At 43.0% G+C, this 26,718-nt stretch overlaps 1 protein-coding gene across 1 annotated transcript in view; it reads left to right on the top strand.

Moving 5' to 3' along the window:
• Positions 1 to 22,546, top strand: part of pxnb (paxillin b) — an 81,426-nt gene extending 58,880 nt beyond the window's left edge. The window contains exons 2-14 of the mRNA XM_079826493.1: positions 4,281 to 4,489; positions 4,984 to 5,066; positions 6,763 to 6,902; positions 7,002 to 7,194; positions 7,283 to 7,409; positions 7,887 to 9,116; positions 9,567 to 9,833; positions 9,983 to 10,381; positions 12,447 to 12,593; positions 12,703 to 12,876; positions 13,012 to 13,093; positions 13,182 to 13,330; positions 20,894 to 22,546. Coding sequence (XP_079682619.1) covers positions 4,281 to 4,489; positions 4,984 to 5,066; positions 6,763 to 6,902; positions 7,002 to 7,194; positions 7,283 to 7,409; positions 7,887 to 9,116; positions 9,567 to 9,833; positions 9,983 to 10,381; positions 12,447 to 12,593; positions 12,703 to 12,876; positions 13,012 to 13,093; positions 13,182 to 13,330; positions 20,894 to 21,160 — 3,467 coding nt within the window. The 3' untranslated portion in view covers positions 21,161 to 22,546. The remainder of the gene's footprint in view (positions 1 to 4,280; positions 4,490 to 4,983; positions 5,067 to 6,762; positions 6,903 to 7,001; positions 7,195 to 7,282; positions 7,410 to 7,886; positions 9,117 to 9,566; positions 9,834 to 9,982; positions 10,382 to 12,446; positions 12,594 to 12,702; positions 12,877 to 13,011; positions 13,094 to 13,181; positions 13,331 to 20,893) is intronic.
• The last annotated feature ends 4,172 nt before the right edge of the window (positions 22,547 to 26,718 follow it).

The raw sequence follows: 26,718 nt of genomic DNA, 5'->3' as shown, positions 1-26,718 counted from the left end.
AAGGCAGTGTTTGTGCATGAAGGCACCTCACAAAACTAATTTCGGTCAGACTTCTTAGGCAGTGTAACCGTTTAATGATCTACAGCAAAATAGAGAGAGCTTTGGTGAGAACTAAACAAATATTTGATTACTACATTAGTAATTTCTCGCTAGAAATGACATCAGAAGTGGAAAATGTTGGTTAACAACGTACATTTACACACAAACTGACCAGCAAACGCAACTTTCAGACGCCATCTTTTTTTCCCAGCTCAACTGTCACAGAATGGAAAGCACAGGATTGTGGGATATCAGCCGCTCATTTGCATTTAAAGGAGACACGCCCAAAACAGCTCGTTTTTCTCAAACTCAAAAATTGCCATTTTCAAAATGGTATATTAAATGAAAATAACAGCTACGACTGACACTTCTTATCAACTAAATGAGTTTTTTACACTTTGTAAATTCTATAAATAGTTGCTTTAGTTTTTCAGTAACTGTATATCCATTATAATGATCAGATAATTGCAGATTTATTTGAATGAAAAACGACTCTTTACAATTACAAATGTTCTGAAATAAATGGCCTTTTTGAAAAGACGCCTAGACTTTTCTGGACATTAAAAGCTTACAGAAGCTACATTTTTGAGAGTATCATCCTCACACATGATTAGACATTCAGTTTTATATTTAGGTTATTTTCTGGCCTTTAACATTAAAGTAACTTTCATGTATATTTTACCTTGTTTTACTCCTATACTGTTCCTATACTACTTTTGAGTTATTTATTAGTTATTTTCAAGTGTCTAGTTTAAAATAAGACCAGATTAATGAATATAGACCATAGGGTTTAAGAGCTGCAGACATTTTAATTTGGGTATGTCGTTTTCAGAAAATTCTCAAAAATAGGGGCGCAGGTTAAGAGGTTAAAGAGTGAAGTGTTTCATAAACCCATCTCTGAACTTTCTAGGTGTTCATTTACTATCTCGTCATAGTTGATCTTCAACCGTGGCATTTTTTTATAGCGTCTGGCTGCTGTGAGGTTGGTTTTGATGTGTCTACTCAAGTAAGAGTTCCAGTAGTTCGGGTGTCTCGCTGCGCTGTCAGGACGCCAGCGTCACGCCGCTCTTTCCCCGCGCGTGCTGCGTATGAGGAGGAGATCTCTGCCTGAACGGTATGTGACGGCTGGGTGTCTCCAGGCTATTATTGACCGCGTGGATGAATGGGTGAATAGGTGCATTAGAAAAGAGTGAGGTAAGAGCTTTATTAGGCCCTTTTAGACTAGCAGCATGTCTGAGATTCTGTCTGTCTCTCCAGAGTGCCTGTTGGCGTTTGAGTGCATGTAAAGGACAGGCTGGATTCACAGTAGGCATGGACTCAATGGCCAAAACCTTTTATAATGATAAAGGTATATCACAAAAATAGTTAATGTTCCTGTAAATTCAACCCCAAAATGTTTTTTGAAAATTGTTTCTACACCCAATTTTTTAGCTGCTAAACTACCGTTTTTTTAGGGTCGGTTTCACAGACAGTGCTAAGACTAAACCAGGATTAGACCGTTAGGACATTTAAGTAGCTTTTATAAACATGCCTTAGAAAAAAGCATTACTGTTGTGCATCTTGAGACAAAACAATGGCACTGAGAAATTTTAAGATATGAGAAAGTCTGGACTAGACTTAAGCCTCGTCTGTGAAACGGGGGGATTTGAGTTAAAAAAAAACAAAAGACTCAAATAAGTGGCACATTTAAAGGAACACCGCAATATTTTTGTGAATAGGCTCAGTTAAACAGTTGAGTTTTACAGTTTTTTACCGCCAGACCCGGAGATCGGCTGAATGGATTTGAAAACGGTTAAACTCAACTGTTTAACTCTAGGGGAGTCAGAAAATTAGCCTATTTTCAAAAATAGTGGTGTGTTCCTTTTAAGTGTGGTTGGATTGGTCGCATTCAAAGCCATTGTAAAAGTGAGTTCAAGAGTGCAATGGTTCAAAAATAGATTCCTGCTATTAAAATCAACAAAGCTGTCATTCATCATCAATAACAGCATTTGCTGAGTGAACTGTAGTTTTCTGCTTGATGTTGGATGTTTTAAAGGGGTATAAACTGTCACGCGGCTCGTCCCTAGACCGTCTGCAGTGAGCTGAACGCCTGTGATATTGGTTTTGAATTTTGATGAGAGACAGACTGGGTTCATAGCTCAACTCTTACTGCAGGACCAGAGGAGTGCGTGACATCAGCTCAATGTGACGGATGTGTTGACAGGGTCTCTGCGCTACATCACAAACAGCTTTTACCTGCCAGCTGACACAACACAGACACAAAGACCAACTATTGTTAGGTACAATATGTAGTGGACTACCTGAAACCCTCTTATGGTTTTCAACTGAACCGAACCGTTGAGTTTCTGTGAGAAACAGCCCTCAGAGAGGCGTTACAGCTGGCGTGGCTGCCGCTGAAGGACTGTATTTAGTAACATGGTTAGAAAGGTTGGAATGCACAAATGAGTCGCACAAGCAAACATCATATCTGTGTTTGGAGACACGCGCTCTCTCTCTCTCTCTGCTGGAGAGGAATATCATGCTACTGCCTCTTATTTTTAAGCCTGTTCATTGAGACTTTCCTCTTTGATCATGTGTCTAGCTGCATTATTACATAAACATATTATCGTTCTCTACAAACTAAAGCCCTATTCAGACGGTAATTGTTTCTCGTGGGGTCATAAGGTATTTTCATCATTTACAGGGGCTAGTCTGTGATTTTATTGCCGTCCGAATCCAGAAAGTGAGTGTTTTTCTCCCACCACCCGCATAAAAATCCCTGGCTGACTTACCTACTGTTTTTGGACAAACACCATGGTCTGAATCCACATCTCTGAGTTTACAAGAAGAGATTACTTCAAAATTCACTGTTTATATTCTTTTTGACCACTGCGTGTGTGTATAGCAAACTATGACTGGAAAATAAAATATGGGCGGGGCAACACATGTAGCTCTGCCTCAATGTGTCGCCCCGCCCCAATGTGCCGCCCCGCCCCATCGTCCAGAATGCACTCTGGGGTTACAAAATTTTCCATGTTTTCACTGTTATAACACTGTTTATATCCTTTTTGACCCCTGCAGAGCACCGTGCGGTTGTGCTTCGCTGTAATTTGGATGCATTTCTAGACTTATATTTCTTTAAATGCTAGCAAGTATTTACAAGAGCAATATATTTCATCACCGCTCAAAAAATAAAAAGAAGAAAGGCACGTAAACATTTGAATTGGGCCGTTATTTACGGCATATTTAAGTGTTGATAAAACAAAGGAATGCACCAATGCACCACACCATCTGTGAATAATAATCAACTTTTACGTACACCAGGTGACCTGTAAATACGTTTCCATCGCATTTTTGCGTAAAAAAATTTCCTTTTTCGAATTGCCTGAAAAACCGCCTCATGCGAGCGTAACATTTTTTTTTTTTTTGCGATATATGGGAGTTTTTGCTAAATTGACGCATTTCCATTGGGCGTATTTTCAATTCGCAATTTCAATTTAATTATACATTTTATTTATAATGCACTTTTCTTAAACCCAAAGTGCTACAGTAAAAATAGAACAGAAACAACAAAAGCAATACAACAATTAATTAAACAGTCTTAAATAAATGTCTTTATCAACTTTTTTTAAAATGACCCAACGTTGGTGCGTTTCTGATGGGCAGAGGAAGCACATTCCATAGCTTGGGTGCTTTGTATGAAAAGGCTCTTTCCCCCATGGTCTTTAGCTTACATAAGGCTGGTGAAGTGAAAGAGAGTTGGCATGATGGAATATAAGGACTGATGATCAAAAAAGATACTCGAGTGCAGTCCCATGAAGTGCCTTGTATGTTAAAATAAGAATTTTAAAATCAATTCTCGCATTTATGGGCGCAATTATTTGCGCAATTTGAAGGGTAATGGAAACGTCAGAAACACCAGCGATTTCAATCCCCCTTTTTTGAGACTGTCTTTGGTTCACTTTAAGGAGAAAATATTCAGTAGTGGTGTTGACTTATGAATTTGCCATTAAAAACACCACATAGACAAAAAACATTAAAAGTTGATTTTCAGTGCAGCAGGACTTTAACATTTGTTACGCCAAACTCCCTCCTATCTGTTTTAAAGATAGAGCAGAAAAAACAGACTTTTATATTATGACAGTCAGAGGGAGGTCATGCAAAACTAAACTATGACTTTTTGGTGAAAAAAAAAAACCTTGACTAATTTAATAAGGATTTTATTCTTATTTCTTAAGATTTTTTTTCGTCTTTCTGCACAGATGCATTGCTTGCAGATCTCGAGTCTTCCACTGCCCATATCTCCAAGTGCCCAGTGTTTCTACCTGAGGAGACGCCATATTCCTACCCCACCGGAGGGCACCTTTTTCAGGATGACTCCCCTCCTCCGCCCCTGCCCCCTCCGCCCTCAGCTGAGGCCCTGAACGGATCCCTGTCCCCGCGGCCGGACTCCCAGCACTCCTCACAACAGGTTCAGCACAAACTATATTGGGCCTTTCCAAAATAAGAAATTCACATCAACTCAGTGTGTCTTGTTATTGCATATGGGTTCAAATATGTAGTTTATCTATGGTTTTCAACTGATTTTACTTACTACCCATATTTTACATTGGGCAATAAGTGGTGATCCAACATTTAGGATTCACAAACTTTTTTTGTCAGCCTTTGACCTAAAATATGTATTAATAGTTCTCTGATTTTCTGGCTAATGGTCAATTGACATGCAGATTATTTTCAGATATTTTTGTAACAAGTATTTATTTTATTTTATTTTCCAGAGCCCACTGCAGTACAATAAAACCAACAAATTGTAAAATTACTAAATACTAAAATAAACTTTACTGGCCCAACAATATGAAAAAATTAACACGGCAGTTGAGAATCAATGCATTGAAATGTATTATATTTTCAGTATAGATTTGCATACAAATGTATGTATTTTGTTTTTCTTCTGTTTAAATTCAGTCTCTGGGCTCTGCTCATAAAAGCACGTTGTCTCGGGACAGCAGTCCACCAGCATCTCATACAGAAGAAGACCACGTTTATAGGTGAGTTACAGTACCACAGATGAGAATTATTGACAGCTCATTCTGATAATAGTCAAGCAAAATCTGTCGTTCAGTGATGTGATCCACCATAATATCATAATATATTTAGGGCTGCTCGATTATGACAAAAATTTTAATCTTGATAATTGGCGGGCGATATGATCAAAGTCTTATTTCATGATATGAGTAATTTTAAATATCCATAAAATTTCACAATTATTGATACTTGAGCAAAAACTAATGCCAGGTTAACTAATGTAAGAAAAAGGTCCTCAAAATAATTATATGAGACAAGTAAACAGTCAGAAATACAATAAGAACAAAGAAACTATTTACAAACAAATACAGCAGAACGAAAATACAAATGAAATAAACAGTGTTTTAAGTTTTACAGGAAGACGTACTAACAGTGGTATTCAAACAATTAATAATCAAATATGTAAAATAACACTGTACACTTTAAATACAGATTAATCCTTATTAAAGCTACTTAAGTTATTCAGTCAAGATCAGTGAGTGATTTTCTTATCTGTTGTTTGATTATCATAAATGACAGACTGCTGTAGGTTTATTAGGCTGCTGTCACTTTAAGAGCTGCACGGATCCAATATACTATTACAACTGTGTGTGTTTTTGTTTAAGACATAACCCTCTGTGTTTATGTGAATACTCTCCAAAAAAAGGCATTTTGACTTTTTTGTGTGTACACGACGCGTTTAGACTGTAGACAGTAACAAAATATAGACGGCGTGCCTTCACTACCTTCCGCTGAAGAAAAGTGAAGCCGCTGACATTTGGGGCCGAGTCTGCGCAGTAGAGAGCAGGAAGTTGAGCCGCGATATCAAAAGCCCGCCCACATTCTCACATACAGAACAATTCATTATGTTGGTGTGAAATAAACAGTTATGGAAATGTAGTAATTAAAGCTAAAGCTCCAATCTCCTCCCGAAAATCCCGGAAAAAGTGATTACTTCACTCAATCTCAGCTGTCAATCATTACGTCACACCCCCTTTTTTATAGAATCAAATAACTAACTGAAACCAAACTAATACTTGAAATGAAATCATCGTGATAAAAACTGCTTTAAATGATAGAAGCCATCTTTGGGAAAAAATGTTTTGAAGTGTAATTTCATTTAGTTTGTCTCGCATCCAGGCTTGGTGTAGATGCGTATCTGAAGCCCACTTGCGTATCCGCGTTCGGAGCATGTGCACAGAAAGCCGCCTGGGGAACAGTGTCTCTTTTGCGGCTTAGTTAGCTTTTAACACTGGTTAATGTCAAATACGTCCTGCAGTTTAGCAATAGTAGACTGCATTTTACAACCCTCGCTTATTTGGCTGATTTGGATGCTTTTTGGGAGAAACGAAAGCGGAAAACGGAGCGCTGTGATGGAAAGCAAGGTGCACTGGACGGAATGTGGCAGTGGCACAAAAATCACTTTACCTCGATTATCTTGTTTTCATAATCATTGGAAGCCAAAATCTAAATCAAAAATCAATTATGATTAATCGCACAGCCCTACCCAGACAGCAACATAGTGTTTGCCCAGGTCCGGCCCACATCTGGTACATGTGGATTCCATGCGAAGCAGATGTGTGCCGGATCTGGGCCGACACCAAGTTGCTGTCTGGGTACTTTCTATGACCTGCTATTATGTATAATTAAACCCTTATTGGCGCATTTCTATTTGTCCAGTTTTCCTAACAAGCAGAAGCATTCAGACTCATCGTCCACAGCCATGACTTCTGCCCTGGGCAGCAACCTGTCAGAACTGGACCGCCTTCTTCTGGAACTTAATGCTGTACAGCAAAATGCCCCATCTTTCTCCAGTACAGGTGAACACAGAGACACACTTAAAGCTTGTTCTAATCATTAGTGGTGCAAGTAATGCAAAAAATAAGATGTAATTGTACTTTGAAATCTCCTCTCTGCAGAGGATGCAGCACCTCCATTGCCACCTTGCAGTGTCGCCCACTATATACAGGAAAATGGAGCCCACCCAGGCATTACACTGACACCAGCAGCACAGGACAAACCTCAGAGGAACGGAACAAAGGGGACAGAAGATGGTCGCCCCACTGTGGAAAGTCTTCTGAATGAGCTGGAAAGCTCTGTGCCTTCCCCAACGTAAGATCACCAGCACATCCATCTCCAGATGGAGGAACATGGATTTGCATTGTGGGTTTTAATGGAATGCCGTAATTTGTGTGCACAGGCCAAGCCCTTGTGCTGATTTGACGGACGGTCAGGTGGACACACCTTCCGAGCAGCAGGGAAGAATATCAGCCACCTCTGCTACACGAGAACTGGACGAGCTCATGGCCTGTTTATCCGATTTTAAGGTGCAGAGCAATGTGGGTGTGGTGTATATGTGTGCGTGTGTGACATGGAATGGCTTTACTAGGACAGTGTAAGTGAGTTGAAGAGACAGTGGGTCTGGGAATGTGTGTTGAACTATGTTGTTTGGGTGATCTATTTTCAGGACTTACTGCTCGACAATCTGGACTACGTTTCCCAAAAACATTGTAAGCAAATTGTTGAGACCATTGGTGCAAATGGTGTATATAATCTTATTGGGCTTATGCTGCTGTTGGGAAACTCAGTCTTCCTCTGACCTCCTGCTCATCTATGACTTCTAGCTTCAGTTTCATCTCATTACTTCAACATTGTGTCCAGAATCTGTTCTGTTTTTCCCTCAGCTGTTCTGTACATCTCATTGAAGCTTTTTCTTAATTATTTCTCATTCTCTGCCTCCCTTAATCTGTCAATCTCTTCTGTTTCCCCTCTTTCTTCCCCTGTGCCCTCTTTATGTCCTCCAGCCAAGTTCCTTAGGCTCCCTGAACTCTGAGCCACTGTTTGAGCAAACTACTACCATTGCTGAAATCCACCCTCCTCCTACGACTGCCGTGTCCAAATCCCTGTCCCCTAGCCGCCCAGTGGAACCAAGTCGATATTCCCCAGGTCTCTCCCCTTCTTTAAACTTTGACCTGCACATTGTGGAGGAATCTGGTGAACCGGGGGCTGTGCCTCCTCTATCTAGTGGTAAGCCTTCCTCTCGACTATCTCCACCTGTAGCATCCAGTCCTCGTTTTTCTCCGGTGTCTGACCTCGGATTGGATTCTGCCATTGATGTTTCTGCTTCCCTGCTCTCCTCCCAAGTGGAGTCTCTTGTGGTTCTGTCTCAGACTATAACCACGACCACCGCACCTGGAGGTCGGGATCTTTGTCCTGTCAGGGAGGGAAGCCCTTATGCCAAACTGACAAGCTCTATTCTGAACTCCTATTCGCCTCTCGCCAAGTCTCCTAGTCCAACAAGTGCCCCAGCGGTCAACAGAACCTCTGAAAGAGTTAGTCCATTGATGACACCAACATCTATTGATCTGTATCTCTCCCGTTCTGAAGCAAAACCTTTGAGCCCAGTGCCATCGCTTCCCAGATCCCCACTTCCTACAGTCTCTGAATCACCATCTCTGTCTCTTCGCAAAGCTGTTTCACCTCCTCTAATCCTTTCCTCTTCCCCATCTCTAGCGGTTCCCAAGTCTCCAAGCCCAAACCCATCATCAGGACAGCCTGAGCAGGCTGTTTCTCTCAAACACCCTTATCCCACTAGGCTTGAACAACCCACCTATGAGCCTTCTCTTGACGACGCCTTAGATAAACTTCTCGCCATGAGCTTCAGCAGGCCTGAGAACGAGATTACATCATCAGCAGCTTCACGGCTCACTTTTGAAGCACAACCAGAAGTATACGAGGAGACAATAATGCCGGTGGATCGCAGCGACATCAATCCTGACACACACACAGAGAGTGAAATGGGGGACGGGCTCTTGGAGGATCAGTCGGACTGCAGGAGTGATCTTGACTGGGCTGACATGGAGCTGAAGATGGCCTATGAAGGACCTGATGGCTCCATGACCCCCATGACTGAAGCAAGCTGGATGGATGACTCTCTCACTCCGTCGTCTTGCCCTGGAACTCCAGACGGTCAAATGGACCTTCCCATGCTCCATATGGCTGGCACATTGGACAGGATCTCAGCCTCAGGACACGTATGGATGAGACTGCAATGCTTGTTGATTGAGAATGCTGTGTGATCTGGAGTTATTTCAAACAAGGCTTGTAGTGGATTATTTGCCAGCATGTAAATTAAACATTTGAGTCAGTTGGCTAAAAGTTGTAACTGTTCCTAACTCTGCACCCTGAGTTACCTTCCTCTTATTCTTTAATATTCACTTTATTTATGGTAAATTGTAAATGTACGAAAAGCAGATGCACTTAATTGTTGCTTTGTGTGTGCTTGAAAACCAGTGGTACCTCTGTGTACTTGATAACCAGTGTTAACCACCACCGTTTTCATGCTAGAAATGTCTAACGGATTCTGCAACTGGATCGCATCTGAATGCTTCCCTAGATCCCTGCTTGTTGTGATTGGCTTCTTTGGACAATAAGTAACAATTCTTCAGGCGTCTGGCATCTCAAGAAGTTTACCGCTGTCTCAGATCAAATCAGTGATTAGACGCACCAAGGAGATTCAAAATGTCCACCCCATGTACCGAGATGGCCTGATACGTAGAAAGATGGGCCCCCTCATTTACCACAAGAGCAACTCCCAGGACCGGCTCATTGAGGAACTGCAAGGAAAGCTGGGAATAGCCCGTAAGGATCGTCCAAAAAAGCAGCAGCCGGACGATTGGCTCACAGAAGGCGTCATCGTCATGTCCAACCCCAAACGCTCACGGGAAGACCACAACAGAGAGGTGGATAAGGTAGACGGGAAGAATTTGCGGATTCAGACCATTCCATTAAATTCTGTTTGCTTAATTGCCTTTAAGTTTCTCTGTAATCACCTGCTTCTTTCTTCTTCATTTCCATCTCTTCCTCTCTCTTCTCTCGTCTAATTGATGTCTTCCTCTAGATAATCATACCTCCTGAGTCTCCTCTTCCTCAGAGGAAGGTGATCCTACCTCCCCAATCTCCCCCAATCCCTCGCCCCCCTCCCCCTGCTGAAGAACCAAAACGCCCCCCTCCGGTCAAATTAGCTCCTGCTCCTTTGCCTCCTCCTCCCCCACCACCTGCCCCTTCCCCCCCTCCAAGAGAGCCTACCCCACCTCCCCCCCAGCCAACTCCAACTCCACCTCCAGTTCCACCCAAGCCCCCGACCCCTGAACCTGTGGAAGTTCTAGCTTTCTCCCCAAAACCCAACCCTGCACCCCTGCCCACACCCACCCCGCCACCTGCCTCTGTGACTCCGCCCAAAGTGCTGGCGTCAGTGGGCTGCCAGACGGAGTACGACCCGCTCTTCCCTCCATTGCAGGTGCAGACGTGCTGTCATTGACTAAGCTTCTGTAATACTGTCCTCTCCTAGAAAATTCGCAAAACTGATGGATTTGTATTGAACGTTGTATGCCTGAGGGCTTGGAGAGATGTTTGTGTATGGTTGTGTGTGTGTGGTCCTGGTAAGGGTGCATGTCCTTGTGGGGACATTTTTTGGTCCCCATGAGGAAAACAGCTCAGAAATCATACTGTGATGTATTTTGAAAATGTAAAAATGCAGATAGTTTTCTGTGATGGGTAGGGGTAGGGTTAGGGTTGGGGGAGAGAATATACAGTTGCACAGTAGAAAAAGCATTATGTCTATGGTATGTCCCCATAAAACATGAAAACACAACGTGTGTGTGAGTGAGAGTGTATGTGTGCATGTGTATGTGAGTGAGTGAGAGAGAGAGAGCGTGTGTTTGTGTGTGAGTGACAGCGTGTGTGTGTAACTGTTTGTGAGTCAGAGAGAGCGTGTGTGTGAAGAGAGCGTGTGTTTGTGTGTGACAGCGTGTGTGTCACAGAGTGAGTGAGTGAGTGAGTGAGTGAGTGAGTGAGTGAGTGAGTGAGTGAGTGAGTGAGTGAGTGAGTGAGTGAGTGAGTGAGTGAGTGAGTGAGTGAGTGAGTGAGTGAGTGAGTGAGTGAGTGAGTGAGAGCGTGTGTGCGTGCATGTGTGTGTGTTTGTGTGTGAGTGAGTGAGTGAGAGAGAGAGAGAGCGAGAGAGCGTGTGTTTGTGCGTGAGTGACAGCATGAGTGAGTGAGTGAGTGAAAGAGCGTGTGTTTGTGTGTGAGTGACAGCATGTGTGTGTGTGTGTGTGTGTGTGTGACAGAATGAGTGAGTGAGTGAGTGAGAGTGTGTGCGTGTGTGTGTGTGAGAGAGAGAGAGCGAGAGCGTGTGTTTGTGTGTGAGTGACAGCATGTGTGTGTGTGTGTGTGTGTGTGCGTGACAGTGAGTGAGTGAGTGAGTGAGTGAGTGAGAGAGAGAGAGATTGTGTGTTTGTGTGAGTGACAGCATGTGTGTGTGTGTGTGTGTGTGTATGTGTGTGTGTGACAGAGTGAGTGAGTGAGTGAGTGAGTGAGTGAGTGAGTGAGTGAGTGAGTGAGTGAGTGAGTGAGTGAGAGTGTGTGTGTGCGTGTGTGTGTGTGTGTGTGTGTGTGTGTGTGTGTGTGTGTGTGTGTGTGTGTGTGTGTGTGTGTGTGTGTGTGTGTGTGCGTGTGTGTGTGTGTGTGTGTGTGTGTGAGAGAGAGAGAGAGCGTATGTTTTTGTGTGAGTGACAGTGTGTGTGTGTGTGTGTGTGTGTGAGAGAGAGAGATTGTGTGTTTTTGTGTAAGTGACAGTGTGTGTGAGTGTGACTGAGTGACTGAGTGAGTGAGTGAGTGAGTGTGTGTGTGTGTGTGTGTGTGTGTGTGTGTGTGTGTGTGTGTGTGTGTGTGTGTGTGTGAGTGTGTGTGTGTGAGTGACAGCGTGTGTGTGTGAGTGACAGCGTGTGTGTGTGTGTGTGTGTGTGTGTGTGTGTGTGTGTGTGACAGCGTGTGTGTGTGTGTGTGTGTGTGTGTGTGTGTGTGTGTGTGTGTGTGTGTGTGTGTGTGTGTGTGTGTGTGTGTGAGAGACAGCGTGTATGTGTGTGTGTGTGTGTGTGTGTGTGTGTGTGTGTGTGTGTGTGTGTGTGTGTGTGTGTGTGCGCATCACTCAGCTTCTTACCCTGGTCATAAATATTAGATTAAATTAGATGCACATCAGCGAGAGTTTGAACCAAGCACTTGGTTTGAGAACATATTTTATTGATTAAGGGTCTGACAATGATTTGATTTGATTTAAATTTTTTACTAAATTATGCTGTCAGTATCATAAAATCTGAAATACTGTCACAATTCGGTTTTGGTATAATTTTGTCCAAAATTCTTCTTTGTAGTGGGATATTGCCAAAACAATTTTATATTCATATAAAACTCAATTTTTTTAAGGTTTAGGTGCTTAAAAAGCTCCCTGTGTTTTATACTTGTGTGTAAAAATGTTGTACTGAAGACTGTTTCCTTTGATCCTCTGTCTTTTGTCCTGTCTGTAGATCATGGCCCAGGGGAAGGGTCCACACGGGCAAGTTAATAAACTAGACAACATGCTGGGCAGTCTTCAGTCTGACCTCCACAAGCTGGGAGTGCAGACGGTTGCTAAAGGAGTGTGTGGCGCCTGCTGCAAACCCATTGTTGGCCAGGTGAGGGAGCCAGAGAGCTACACCACAAGCACATAGAGGAGAGGAATTGAATGGAGAAATAGTTGGACACATCTGAACAAAGGTTGTGTGTGTGTGTGTTTCTGTACAGGTAGTTACTGCCATGGGGCGCACATGGCATCCAGAGCATTTTGTGTGTACACACTGTCAGGAGGAGATTGGTTCCAGAAACTTCTTTGAGAGGGAAGGACAGCCGTACTGCGAGAGAGATTACCATCATTTATTCTCTCCGCGCTGCTACTACTGTAACGGACCCATACTGGATGTGAGAAAACATTTTGTTTCTTCATTAATCGATTCGATTTTTCAGTCTTAACAATAAAAAGCACATCGAATCTGATGCTTGAGTGAATGCAAAGCCCCCACCAAAAAATAAGTGTTCATTTTTCTCACCTCACAGAAAGTGGTTACGGCGTTAGACAGGACGTGGCATCCTGAACACTTTTTCTGTGCCCAGTGTGGGGCGTTCTTTGGTCCTGAAGGCGAGTAAACACTTATCTCAATTTTTCTTTGTTTTTTTGTTATTGCACACTTATTAGAAGAAATGCGTCTTTGCTCTGCTTTTTTCAGGGTTTCATGAGAAGGACGGGAAGGCGTACTGTCGTAAAGACTACTTTGACCTCTTCGCTCCTAAATGTGGCGGCTGTGCTCGTGCCATCCTTGAGAACTACATCTCTGCCCTGAGCTCTCTCTGGCATCCAGAGTGTTTTGTGTGCAGGGTGAGTGTAGCGTAATGAAGAATAGTCGTTTTGGGTGGTTTGCTGCTTTGGTTTGGGAAAGACCCAGAGTCCCAGAGTGGATAAATCTGAAAACGACACCCTTGCATTTTCGTGTGTAAAAGCCAATCCGTATATTTTGTGAAACGGTGATGTCATCACACCACGTCCCGCACGGTTAAGACTAGAAAGGGATACAACTACGGGCACTGGGCATGCGCACATCAATATTGCGTCGCTTAATTACTGTAGTTGCATTATTGTAAGGGTAGGTTTAGGGTTGGGATAGGTGAAGGCGTTAATAAAACACAATCTGGTAAGTAGCAAATTTATTTATTGTTATTTTATCATGAGATTTTGCCTCGCTTCCTACCATTGCTGTGCCCCTTCTAGCCACAACTCTTCTTCTCCGTTATTAGTGTATTTCTGTGGCAGAATTACAGCGCCACACACTGGCCTGGCATGTATACTATATAATTTTGAGTCGGTTTCAGTGGTTTTGTGGTTCCCTTCGAGGGAACTCGCACTGCGTCGTCGAGTGACAACACTCTGGGAACGCCCTCAGCGTTACGCATCTGAAGCATGAATGAAATCAAGCCAATCTGATTGGTGGTGCGTCGTGACGTAGTAGATGACGGCATACCCGGAAGATACAAAAAGGAAGCTGATGCAAACACACACTAGCTTTTTGCTCTTCAGCGAAGCGCTATATGTCATTTTGTCTGTCTATTTGGTGTTGTTTGTCACAAAATATATCTCAGAAGTATGGCTAGTGGGTAACAGTTCACGAGGTGTGTGCATCCGTGTCCGCGATTCCTTTCGGGCACGGACACACACCTTTTGTGTGTGCAATGCCTGGGTGTGCAGCACGCTAGGGCGGCTCTATGATATGGACAGTGAGTGAGTGAGTGAGTGAGTGAGTGAGTGAGTGAGAGAGAGATTGTGTGTTTGTGTGAGTGACAGCATGTGTGGCCGTGTTCAATGAGGCCGGCCAAGCCCGCGAGCGCCAGGGTTCTGGGCCCGCTGTTGCTGAGGCACAGCGGCGCCGTAGATCATGGGGCTTGCAACGGGACCTCGTGACAGGATACGGGACTGCTGAGGCACTTTCCCTATCTTCGTCCGAGGAGTCCGATGTTCTCCCGCCCCGTGAGGAAGCCCGCGAGGCGGCTTCTTCCCGCGGGGCGGAGAACCCGATGCTGCAGCTATCCGGCTCCGAGGAGTCGGATGTGCTGAGTGTCGAGACGGGTGATGTGGAGCTCGACTACGGTAACGTACTGGGGGCGGCCGAACAGGGTTATGGGACGCTGCCAAGGGTAGAGGAGTCTCTCGCGAGCTACCTCTCTCCTGAGGCCGCTTCGTCCCTGAAGGCCCCGGTGTTGCCTACCAAACCAGCGCTCGATACATCTGCACTGGTGGGTAGGGCATATATGGCGGCTGGGCGGGCTGGTAGCTGCCTGCACACTATGGCGGTGTTGCAGGCCTACCAGGCCGACCTCCTCAAGGAGCTCGATGAGGGCGAGGGCCCGTCTCCGGACGATGTCCTCGAATTAAGGAAGGCCACCGATTTTGTCTCTCCGCATTGCCAAGGAGACGGCCCGTTCCATCGGCCGCTCCATAGCGGGCATGGTTTGTGTGGAGAGACATCTCTGGTTAAACCTGTCGGGGATGAAGGAGAGAGAGAAACACTTTCTCCAAGACTCCCCGGTCTCGCCTTCTGGACTTTTCGGCGGCGCGGTTAACACCGTCGTCGAGAGGTTCCAGGAGGTGAGAAAACAGGCGGCGGCCTTCCAGCAATACCTCCCTCGTCGGTCCAGCTCCTCGGGGAAGGCTGTCTCAAGGGGACAGTCTCTGCCGTCTATTAGCTCCTCGCACCGGCAGGTGCAGAAAGAGAGCGTTGCTTCTCGCGCCCCTCCTGAGGGAGCTTGGCAAAAGAGGCGGCGCTCTCGTGGCAAGCCTTCCGAGCCTAAGGCCGATCTGAGGACCGTCCTTCAGGCGAAGAAGGCTGCCACCAAGCGGTCCTAGCTGCGGCTGGATCGCTGAGAGCTGCCCCCCCAGGGGGGCTGGTTCCCTTAGTAGATTATCTTGGCGCATGGAAATGCCTTCCGAGTGTATCTACATGGGTCCTGCAGACTGTAGAGCTGGGTTACAGGCTGCAGTTCGGTTCTCCTCCCCCGAGTTTCAATGGGGTGGTCCGGACTGTGGTCGGCCCAGAGCAGGTTCGGGTTATGGAACAAGAGGTACAAGCCCTGTTAGCCAAGGAAGCCATAGAGCGGGTTCCTTTGGCGGACAGGGACTCCGGGTTCTACAGCCGGTACTACATAGTTCCCAAGAAGGATGGTGGGTTGCGTCCGATAATAGATCTCAGGCTCCTGAATCGGTCTCTGAGGAGATTCAGGTTCAGGATGCTCACAATTCCAGCCATCGTGAGTCAGATCCAGTCCGAGGACTGGTTCGTCACGATAGATCTAAAGGACGCATACTTCCACATTTCCATCCTTCCAACCCAAAGGAAGTTCCTGAGGTTCGCTTTCGGGGGCGAAGCGTACCAATATCGGGTTCTTCCCTTCGGCCTGGCACTCTCCCCTCACACCTTCACCAAGTGTATGGATGCAGCACTGGCTCCACTGAGACTCCAGGGCATCCGTATACTAAATTACATCGACGACTGGCTCATTCTGGCCAGGTCGCGCGATGTGGCGGTTCGGCATCGAGATGTCGTTCTAGCCCACATAAGGTGCTTGGGGCTGAGACTCAACACGAAAAAGAGCGTGTTGACGCCCTCCCAGCGGACTACGTTCCTGGGAGTTGTATGGGATTCCACGTCGATGCGGGCACAAATGTCCCCCGCGCGCGTGGAATCCATACTGGCGTCGGTCTCCAGAATGAAGCCAGGCCGCAGCCTCACTGTGAAGCATTTCCAGAGACTGCTGGGGCTCATGGCAGCAGCGTTCAACGTGATACCTTTTGGCCTGCTGCACATGAGATCCCTACAGTGGTGGCTGAGGGCCAAGGGGTTTTCCCCGCGGGGAAATCCGTTTCGTATGATCAGGGTAACGCGCAAATGCCTTCGTTCCCTCGTCATATGGCGGAAACCTTGGTTCCTGTCCCAAGGACCAGTGCTGGGAGCATCATGTTGCCGGAAAGCCGTTTCAACAGATGCTTCCCTCACTGGTTGGGGCGCGGTCATGGAAGGCCGGTTTGCGAGAGGTCTGTGGGAGACCCGGCATTCTTCATGGCACATCAACTGCCTGGAGATGCTGGCGGTCTACAAAGCTCTGAGGAGCTTTTACCCGGACCTCCACGGCCACCATGTCCTGATACGCTCAGACAACACTTCGGTTGTCGCGGATCTGAATCACCAGGGGGTTTTGAGGTCGCGCCCTCTATGCAGACTGGCGCATCAAATCCTCCTGTGGTCCCAGGGGAAGTTATCGTCCCTCAGGGCGATATACATTCCCGGGGACCAAAATCAGGGAGCAGACATCCTGTCGAGGCAGGGGCTGAGGCCCGGGGAGTGGCAACTCCACCCAGAGGTGGTGGAGGCCATGTGCGAGAGATTCGGCCCAGTGGAAGTGGACCTTTTCGCGTCTCGAGAGACGTCCCACTGTCCACTGTGGTTTTCTCTCAGGCATCCAGCTCCGTTAGGGCTGGATGCCATGATGCAAACGTGGCCGAGGCTGCGTCTGTACGCATTTCCCCCGATCGCTCTGCTCCCGGGAGTTCTGGAGCAGGTCCGCCGGGAGGGCATCAGCCTGCTCTTAGTAGCACCCCGGTGGCCCACTCGAGTATGGTTCTCGGATATCATAGCTCTGCTAGACGGCCTTCCATGGCAGGTTCCTCTGAGGAGGGATCTGCTCTCTCAGGCAGGGGGCACAATACATCACCCCCGGCCAGAGTTGTGGAGCCTCTGGGTCTGGCCCCTGAGGGGGCTCAGTACCTAGAGGCGGGCCTGTCAGCAGAGGTAGTCGAGACCTTACTCAGCTCCAGGGCTCCTTCTACCAGGAGACTGTACAGCCTCAAGTGGAATGTATTTTCCACTTGGTGTAGAGAGCGTGAGGTGGATCCAGTTAACTGCCCAGTGGCTTCAGTGCTGGAGTTCCTCCAAGATCGCTTCTCCGCTGGTCTTACCCCGTCCACCCTAAAGGTGTACGTGGCTGCCCTTGGGGCTTTCCACGCACCTCTAGGTGATGGACCTTTGGGGAAGCACCACCTGGTTGTACAGTTCCTCCGTGGGGCTCGGAGGATGAGGCCGGTAGCTCGCTCCAGAGTCCCAACCTGGGACCTGGCGGTGGTTCTGGAAGGGTTGGCTGAGGCCCCCTTCGAGCCACTGGAGCTGGCTGAGCCTAAGAACCTGACCTTGAAGGTGGCCTTCCTACTCGCCATTACCTCTCTGAGGAGAGTGGGAGATCTCCAGGCCTTGGCGGTCACGCCAACCTGCCTGGAGTTTGCCCCCGGCAGAGTAAGGGCCATTCTTTACCCTAGACCGGGTTACATTCCCAAGGTTCCATCTCAGGGAGCCCGGTCCCTGGTTCTTCAGGCTTTCCATCCCCCTCCCCACCTGACGGCGGAAGAGGGGAGACTTCATCTGCTCTGCCCGGTCAGAGCTCTGAGTATTTATCTAGAGAAGTCTTCCCATTGGAGAAGGTCAGACCAGTTGTTGGTGTGCTTTGGCTCACCCAAGAAGGGGCTGGCTGCGTCAACTCAGACGATCAGTAACTGGATCGTCCAGGCTATAGCCACGGCGTATAGGGTGCGCAATTTGCCTTCACCCATGGCCGTGAGGGCCCATTCCACCAGGAGCATGGCTTCCTCAGTGGCCCTCCTTTCTGGCGTCTCGCTTCAAGAAGTATGCGAGGCGGCCGGGTGGGCCACCCCGCACACCTTCATAAGATTCTACAGTCTGCACCTCCCGGTGACGCCTGGTGCTCGAGTTCTTGCGTCCTAAGTGTGCCTGGGTACCCAGCTTCACACTGGGACGTGGGGTGACTTGGTGTGGCCTAGTGGGTATTAACGTTCCCAGAGTGTTGTCACTCGACGACGCAGTGCGAGTTCCCTCGAAGGGGAACGTCTCTGGTTATGACTATAACCCTTGTTCCCCGAGAAGGGAACGAGACACTGCGTCTCGTCGCCACACCTATCACGGCTAGAGCGCTTGCTTCATCGCAAAAGAGCTAGTGTGTGTTTGCATCAGCTTCCTTTTTGTATCTTCCGGGTATGCCGTCATCTACTACGTCACGACGCACCACCAATCAGATTGGCTTGATTTCATTCATGCTTCAGATGCGTAACGCTGAGGGCGTTCCCAGAGTGTTGTCACTCGACGACGCAGTGTCTCGTTCCCTTCTCGGGGAACAAGGGTTATAGTCATAACCCGAGACGATTTCTTGAGACAAGGGAAAAAAAGATTGGATAGGGAAAGCTCTGGCTTCGTGTGGATGTGGCCTAAATAGCGAACAGAAACGAGAAACGAAATGAACTCAATGACGGTAACCAGGGAGACAGCCGAGTGTCGGGAAACGGAACAAAGAAACATGTGACATGAAAACAAACTGAAAGTCCATGAACAAAACTAAACAGAATGGTTACGGTAGGGTTGTCAAAAATATAGATTTTTATAGATATTTGAAATATCTGAAACACTTCCACTCATTCTCCACAGAATAGACACACAATATCACTTTCTCTCTTCACGATATCTCTTCTCTCATCTCTCTGACATGCAAAGTCCACCTCCCCTCACTCACTAGTTTAATTTCCTCCGGATGAATATTGCACCTATTTTTACTCATTCCCAGAGATTTTGTGCTCACACCCAAAGTACACACGTATAAGCCGCCTCTCAGCACTTTTTTTTGCTCAGTCAAATACACACAAATTAATGTCAAAATGTCAGGCAAGTGTTCATGTAAACACAGTCAGTTCTGTTTTCAGTGAATGTAAACAGTTGAGAAAGAAAACGCATGTGTAACAGTGTAATGGATTCGTGTGTCAGGTCTTAAAGTGACAGCAGCCTAATAAACCTGCTGCCAAATTATGAGATAATATAGGGCTGGACGATTAATCGAAAAGTAATCGAAACCGAAATTCAGAACCTCTAACCAGTGTAATTTTCCCATGTCGGTTATTTCGTAGTCATATTTTAGTCATGTGACTCCGCCCATCAGTCACATCAAGTGCAGTTTGCAGGCACATGGAAAGATTCAGGAGCAGTTATCTTTGTTTATACAATCTGGATGCTCAGTATTACTATGGTAATTGCATGTTTTACACTGTTTATACAGGTAAGTTAATCGCGTTCTTATATGCACTGATACACACACACACACACAGGCGGCGCGCGCAAGCCCTGAAGCCAGATCACTTTCACCTGCGTCCTCATGAAGTTTGTCAATTAAATGCGTTTAAAGGCTTGCCAGTTTGAACCATAGACCGTAAAAGAAATATGGGCGACGCAACTTCATTCTCTTCCGCTGAAGTAATTGAAGCCTCCGGAGGTCAGAATATGGCACTGACATCTTGCGCAGATTGAGGGCCGAGTCTGCGCAGTAGAGAGCAGGAAGTAAGTAGAGCTGCGATATCAAAAGCCCGCCCACAATCTCACAGAACAATTCATTATGAAATAAAGAGTTATGGAAATGTAGAAATTAAAGCTTAAGCTCCTATCTCCTCCCGAAAATCCCGAAAAAAGTCTGTTAGTGCCTCAGTGACAACTTCACTCAGAGAAGCCGTCAATCTCAGCTGTCAATCATGACGTTTTTATATCATCAAATAACTAAAACTAAACTTATTTAAAAAACGAACACTTGAAATTAAATCATCATTATAAAAACTGCCTAAAATGATAGAAGCTATCTTTGGGAAAAAATTATTTGAAGTGTAATTTGATTCAGTTTGTCTACTGTCCCTTCGAATACATGGAGGGGCGGGGTTTATGAGCTGTACTGGGACCAATCACCTGGGGCCGATCAAGACGCGTCAGCTTCAGTTTTGAACACGAGTGTGGCAGGCTTGATGTGAATATATTATAAAATGTAATTTATTTCTGTGATCTAAGCTGAATTTTCAGCATCATTACTCCAGTCTTCAGTGTCACATGATCCTTCACAAATCATTCTAATATGAGGATTTGCTGTTCAAAAAACATTTATGAATGTTGAAAACCATGATACACTACCATTCAAGCGTTTAATCTTTTTTTGTTATCCAGCAAGGATGCATTAAATTGATCAAAAGTGACGGTAAAGACATTTATAATGCTACAGAAGATTACATTTCAAATAAATGCTGTTCATCAAAGAATCCTGAAATAAATATTTCATGTGCAGCACAACTGTTTTCAACACTGACAATAATCATAAATGTTTCTTGATCAGCAAATCATCATATTAGAATGATTTCTGAAGGATCATGTGACACTGAAGACACTGAAGATATGAATATTTCAGAGTTTTAAAATTTTTGACAGCATTTTTGATCAAATAAATGCAGCCTTGGAGAGCAGAAGAGACTAAAAATGTCTTAAATCCTTACTTTTATGAGTAATCATGTGTTTTGGGTGTGTTTCAGGAGTGCTTCACACCCTTCGTCAACGGCAGTTTCTTTGAGCACGACGGTCAGCCCTACTGTGAGGTCCATTATCACTCCCGCCGCGGGTCGCTGTGTTCCGGCTGTCAGAAACCCATCACGGGCCGCTGCATCACAGCCATGGGCAAGAAGTTCCACCCCGAGCATTTCGTCTGTGCCTTCTGCCTGAAGCAGCTCAACAAGGGCACCTTCAAAGAGCAAAACGACAAGCCTTACTGCCAGGGCTGCTTCATCAAGCTGTTCAGCTAGACTGACTGACCGACTGAGTGTGTGTGTTGAGTATGATTTGGTGTAAAGGTTGCATGTTGTATTGTGTGCGTTCAGGTTGATGTGTCTGACTCTCGACATCCCCACATGACGTTGCTGGTCAGGTTGAAAAGATGGTGACATGATGCGTGCTCTCAAAAGCAAGGTTGTTTTTAGAGGGTATTAGAGGAAAGTTCAGGAGATGTTTGAACTAGCGTTTTGTTTCGAGAAAGTGTGTGAAAAATGTATTTTGCTCACTGGTTGAGCTGGAGTGAATCTTTTTGATGAAGAGAACGGTTCAGGAGGGATGATGGGAAATGAATGTTTGAGACACAAACAACGACTGGGAATCAACTGAATAACCAACTTGAGCCAATAATTGCTGGGTGAATTTCATGAACAAATATCCAGGCCATATATCAGCCCCAAATCAAAAGAAAAAATAACAAATTATATTTTGCGTTAAAAAGGACTATTAAGATATTATTCTTTTTGGAAAAATGAAACGCATTTTCCACCCAAATTCTCATTATTGTGATGGAATAATGTCTAATTCTTATTACTGTGATATTATTAAAAAAAATCTAATAATATTTGTATTATTTTTTTTAAATTCTTCATTGTTAATAGACCTAAAATAGACGTCATTTTCTTTTAAAGCTACACTGTGTGATATTTTCCCCCATCTAGTGGTGAAAAGGTATATGACCATCCAGTGAATTTTAGTTTCTGTTCCTCTCAATTCAGATTTCGTTTTAACTCCTACGGTGCCGATTTAGTCCAAGATTAACATGGCTTCCAGTTCGACCTCGTCCACATTCGACACGGTGCCATCGAGTGTTAAAACACGAAAGGCAAAGCTTGAATTCACGGGTATGTCCCTCTTTGGCTAATGTACTTTCAAGATGGAGGGGCAACATGGCGACCTGCATTCGAACCCCTCACCCGTATGTATTTTCAATGGCATATTATAAACTTACGAGAATACTTTATTGCTTGAAAGAAGTAAATATACATTAATGAGCACATATATTTTTGAAAGAACTAAGTGTTTTTAGCTAAGAATAAACTAAAAAAGTTACACAGTGTAGCTTTAAGCAAAATATAATTTATTTCTATTTTGGAGTGAAATATGACCCGGACGTGTTCTTGACAGTTATGAAAACGTCTATCTGCGTCAGTTTAGTGAATTTCCACCTCGACATATTGCTACTTTTAGTGCCTTGTTTTGTATTACACATTTGACTGATTTTAAAAGACTTTTAAAGTATACTAAACATGTAGTTTTGCATACAAGATATAACATGACATTTCTAATCCGTGTTGAAGTTGTGACTGAGAGTTGTGTCTATGTTGAAGTTGTATTTTATTAAAGGAAAATGTGGGGTTAAATGCAACTCGTACTTTATGGACGGCATCTTTAGCCTAAGATTACCACAATTTCTGCTCGTCCTTAAGTTTGTTAAATCAAAGGAAAAATGCATTTACAGTTTTGAAAGTAGCTAACCATGATATGATCCACTGTAAACACGTTTCCTTCATTTTTACACCTTTTACATTTATATACAGTATATATATATATATATATATATATATATATATATTTGATCGCGATTAATCACATCTAATATAAAAGTGTGTATAAATATGTGCTTATATATATATATATATATGTATGTATATATATTTATATATATATTTGTATATATATATATATATATATATATATATGTCTCTGTGTGTCTGTGTATGTATATACTGTATAAACACACGTGTTTATATATATATATATATATATATATATATATAAACATATATTATGTAAACAAACTTTTATGTTAGATGTGAATAATCATGATTAATCGATTTGACAGCACTATAGCATATATATATATATATATATATATATATATATATATATATATATATATATATATATATATATATATATATATATATATATATATATATATATATATATACTATAATGCTGTCAAATCGATTAATCATGATTATTCGCATCTAACATAAAAGTTTGTTTACATAATATATGTTTATATGTGTGTATATATATATGTTTGTTTACATAATGTATGTCTGTATGAATGTATATGAATATTATGTGTGTGAGTGTGTGTATACAGTATACACACACACACATTCAAAGGGACATATATACACATATATTATGTAAACAAACTTGTATGTTAGAAGCGATTAATCACAATTAATCGATTTGATAGCACTATAGCATATTATATATATATATATATATATATATATATATATATATATATATATATATATATATATATATATATATATTAGTGCTGTCAAATCAATTCATAGGGATTATTCGCATCTAACATAAAAGTTTGTTTGTATAATATGTGTGTATGTATGTATATATTATATATGAGTGTGTATACAGTATATACATACATACATACACACACACACACACACACACACAGACATACAAAGGGACATATATATTTATATCTATTTATATATATATATATATATATATATATATATATATATATATATATATATATATATATATATATATATATATATATATATATATATATATATATATATATATATATATATACATATATTATGTAAACAAACTTTTATGTTAGATGCGATTAGATTAATCACGATTAATCAATTTGACAGCACTCATATATATGTTTTTTTTTTTTTTACCCATAATATTCCTTTGAATGAACCGGTCATATATGAAATCTTGGGAAATGTTCTGTATGAATGACTGTATTTAGGTTTTATTAACAAAACAGTTACTCCACAACCACTGATGATCCACTTAATAGAAATCAAAGATGTGATATTGTTCATCTACGTATCTGTGACAATATTGTGCAATTCTCAACCCTTGAATACAGTACATGATATGATGGGAAATTAATATCTGATATTGTCTTGCTCATTCTCTGAGACAATTATAGACAATATTGTAACTGCTGTATTATGCTATTGTGATATTATAGTATATTAATTCTTTTTTCTCTCTCTTTTCATTTTGCATGGAAGTCTTAAGTGTCTTTCAATAATTTTAAAGGGCAAGTTTTGAAAACTTGCTGTGAAGTTACGAAGGGGTGAACAGATGAAGACTTTCTTATAACTTGTTGTCACTGGAATAGAAGTGATTTTGCGATTAAGAGCGTTAAATCTATATATACGGTCCCTGATATCTATTGTAATGGTGCCGCTTTCTGGATACCTGATTGCAAATATGATTTATCGGATGCATTGGACAAATATACCAGCAAGTGTTTATTATGTGAAAGCTTTTATATGACCCGATGTGCCAGAGATCCGTCTCATCCGCTGTTGAGAGAACACTACTTTGAAAGTAGAGGATCGTTGTTTTATTAAATTCACTTTTCTTGATAACTCAATTGTAATAATCCGTCCTGTCGTTCGTTTTGCTCCTAATCGCTTTGTGCCAAAAGAACGTGCGGTGGAAATCTAGGGATCATATGATGTCCTTATCTGTTTTAATCACACATTTACACTGGTCGAATGTTGTGCCTTTGTTTATTTAGAGATTTTCTATCATATAAATTGAGCTGACGCTTTTCTATTTCTGTTCATAAGTATTTTAGTATCCCTTTACAAATATAATCAATGTGAAAACAGCTATGCATATTTTTTTCCTCCTGTAACACTGTCACATTTTGTTCTGTGAGTTTCGGTTACTGTTTCAAATCATGCAATTATATGCAAATAAATCTGGTGTTTTAATGCACTGAATATTTTACTCTTGATGTTTTTTTTTGTTTTTTTTCTCACAAGACAAAGGGGTCAGCATGGGCACCCTGACTGGTCAGTGGCTATGCCGCCCCATACACAACAAACTGAGATGCTCTGTGTATTCTGACACCTTTCTATCAGAACCAGCATTAACTTCTTGAGCAGTTTGAGCTCCAGTAGCTCGTCTGTTTGATCGGACCACACGGGCCAGCCTTCGCTCCCCACGTGCATCAATGAGCCTTGGCCGCCCATGACCCTGTGGCCGGTTCTCCACTGTTCCTTCCTTGGAGCACTTTTGATGGAGACTGACCACTGCAGACCGCACAACATTTTACGTTTTACTTAACTTTTTTATGTCAACAGGTAACTGGGTTATGTTGAATTGAATTAATATTGTTTATTTCAGTAAACTTAAGTTACATAAGGTTAATTCAATGCCATTTAGTTTAATCAAGTTAACGTTCTTAATTTTGTCCAAAAAGATTAAGTTCAAATATTGTAAAATATCAAACAAAAACCAAAACAAGTAATCCATTTTAATTGATTATTTTAATTTAGTGAAATACAATTTTTTACAAAATTTACATTGTATACGTTATCTAACAAGAAAACCTTTTACAAAATTTTATTGGCTAGCCAGATGATGGTTTTGTTATTAAACATTAACAAGTCTTCCAATTTTTTCATCTTGATGAAAAAAACGCATACAGTAACATTTTATTTCAACATTTTCTCTCCGTGTCCAGTCCTGTGCAAAGCAAAATGGGAAGGGGAAATCCTGTCCCTGGTTTCTATAATGCAGTTTTAAAACAACTAAAATCATTTATGTAACTCAAATGGATTAAGTAGAGTGGACGAAAATAATTATGTTGGATTAATTTAATTTACTTAACTTAAGTAAATTGAACAATTGTTCGGCCTACTTAACTGAAACATGTTCTTTCTAAATGAAAATATTGAGTTGAGGTAAAAACGCAACTGTCAGTTTAACACAATGCAATTTTGTTTGAATGAGAAACCAAATACAATGGTGTTAAATGAAAATTATTATTTTTTTTTAAATAAACTTTTTTTTAGTGCAGATTCTCTGACCCAGTCGTCTAGCCATCACAATTTGGCCATTGTCAAACTCGCTCAAATCCTTACGCTTGCCCATTTCTGTCTCTTTCATTTTAACGTTTACTGATTAAAAATCTATATAAATGAATAGGCAGCTTAAATAAAATTAAATGCATTCTGACTTATTTACACTGTTAAAGAGTTGAATTCTCATGCTAAACATGGCCAACATTTCGAGAAAGTTGGACGGATGACGGAGTATTTCTGTGCCAAATACACTCCTTCAGGATTCGAACAAGTTTTCCGAGTATGGCCCTGTATGACATCATAAAGGGCGGAATTGCTTGGCACTCCTCCCGGATGAGCACACACACACACACACACACATCAACCAGAGCGAGAGCAAGAGCGCGCTCATCAACGAGCTTTGTTCGGGTTACGGGAGCCGTCGGCGGCGCTGGCATTGTTTTTTGACCACGAAATCAACAATGTCACTTAGTGTGTTTTTGGTTGTGAGGGACAGATAACCATGTTCAGCTTCACAAATAACCCAGCGTTAAGGGAACAGTGGATGTAGTTTCGGTTTCCGGGGTTCTGCAAGTGTGTTTGTTTGTTCCCGGTCATGGGTGGAAACCGGTGAGTGAAACTGCCTCAAAAAGTCTGTGGTAATTTGGCAATCGCCGTGTAAGTGCATCTAATGTAAACAACACAAACTATAG

This window comes from Gobio gobio (assembly GCF_949357685.1).
Source record: "Gobio gobio genome assembly, chromosome: 10".
Lineage (NCBI taxonomy): Eukaryota > Metazoa > Chordata > Actinopteri > Cypriniformes > Gobionidae > Gobio > Gobio gobio.
The sequence above is the reverse complement of the archived record's forward strand: the minus strand, read 5'-3'. Positions and strand labels throughout refer to the sequence as shown.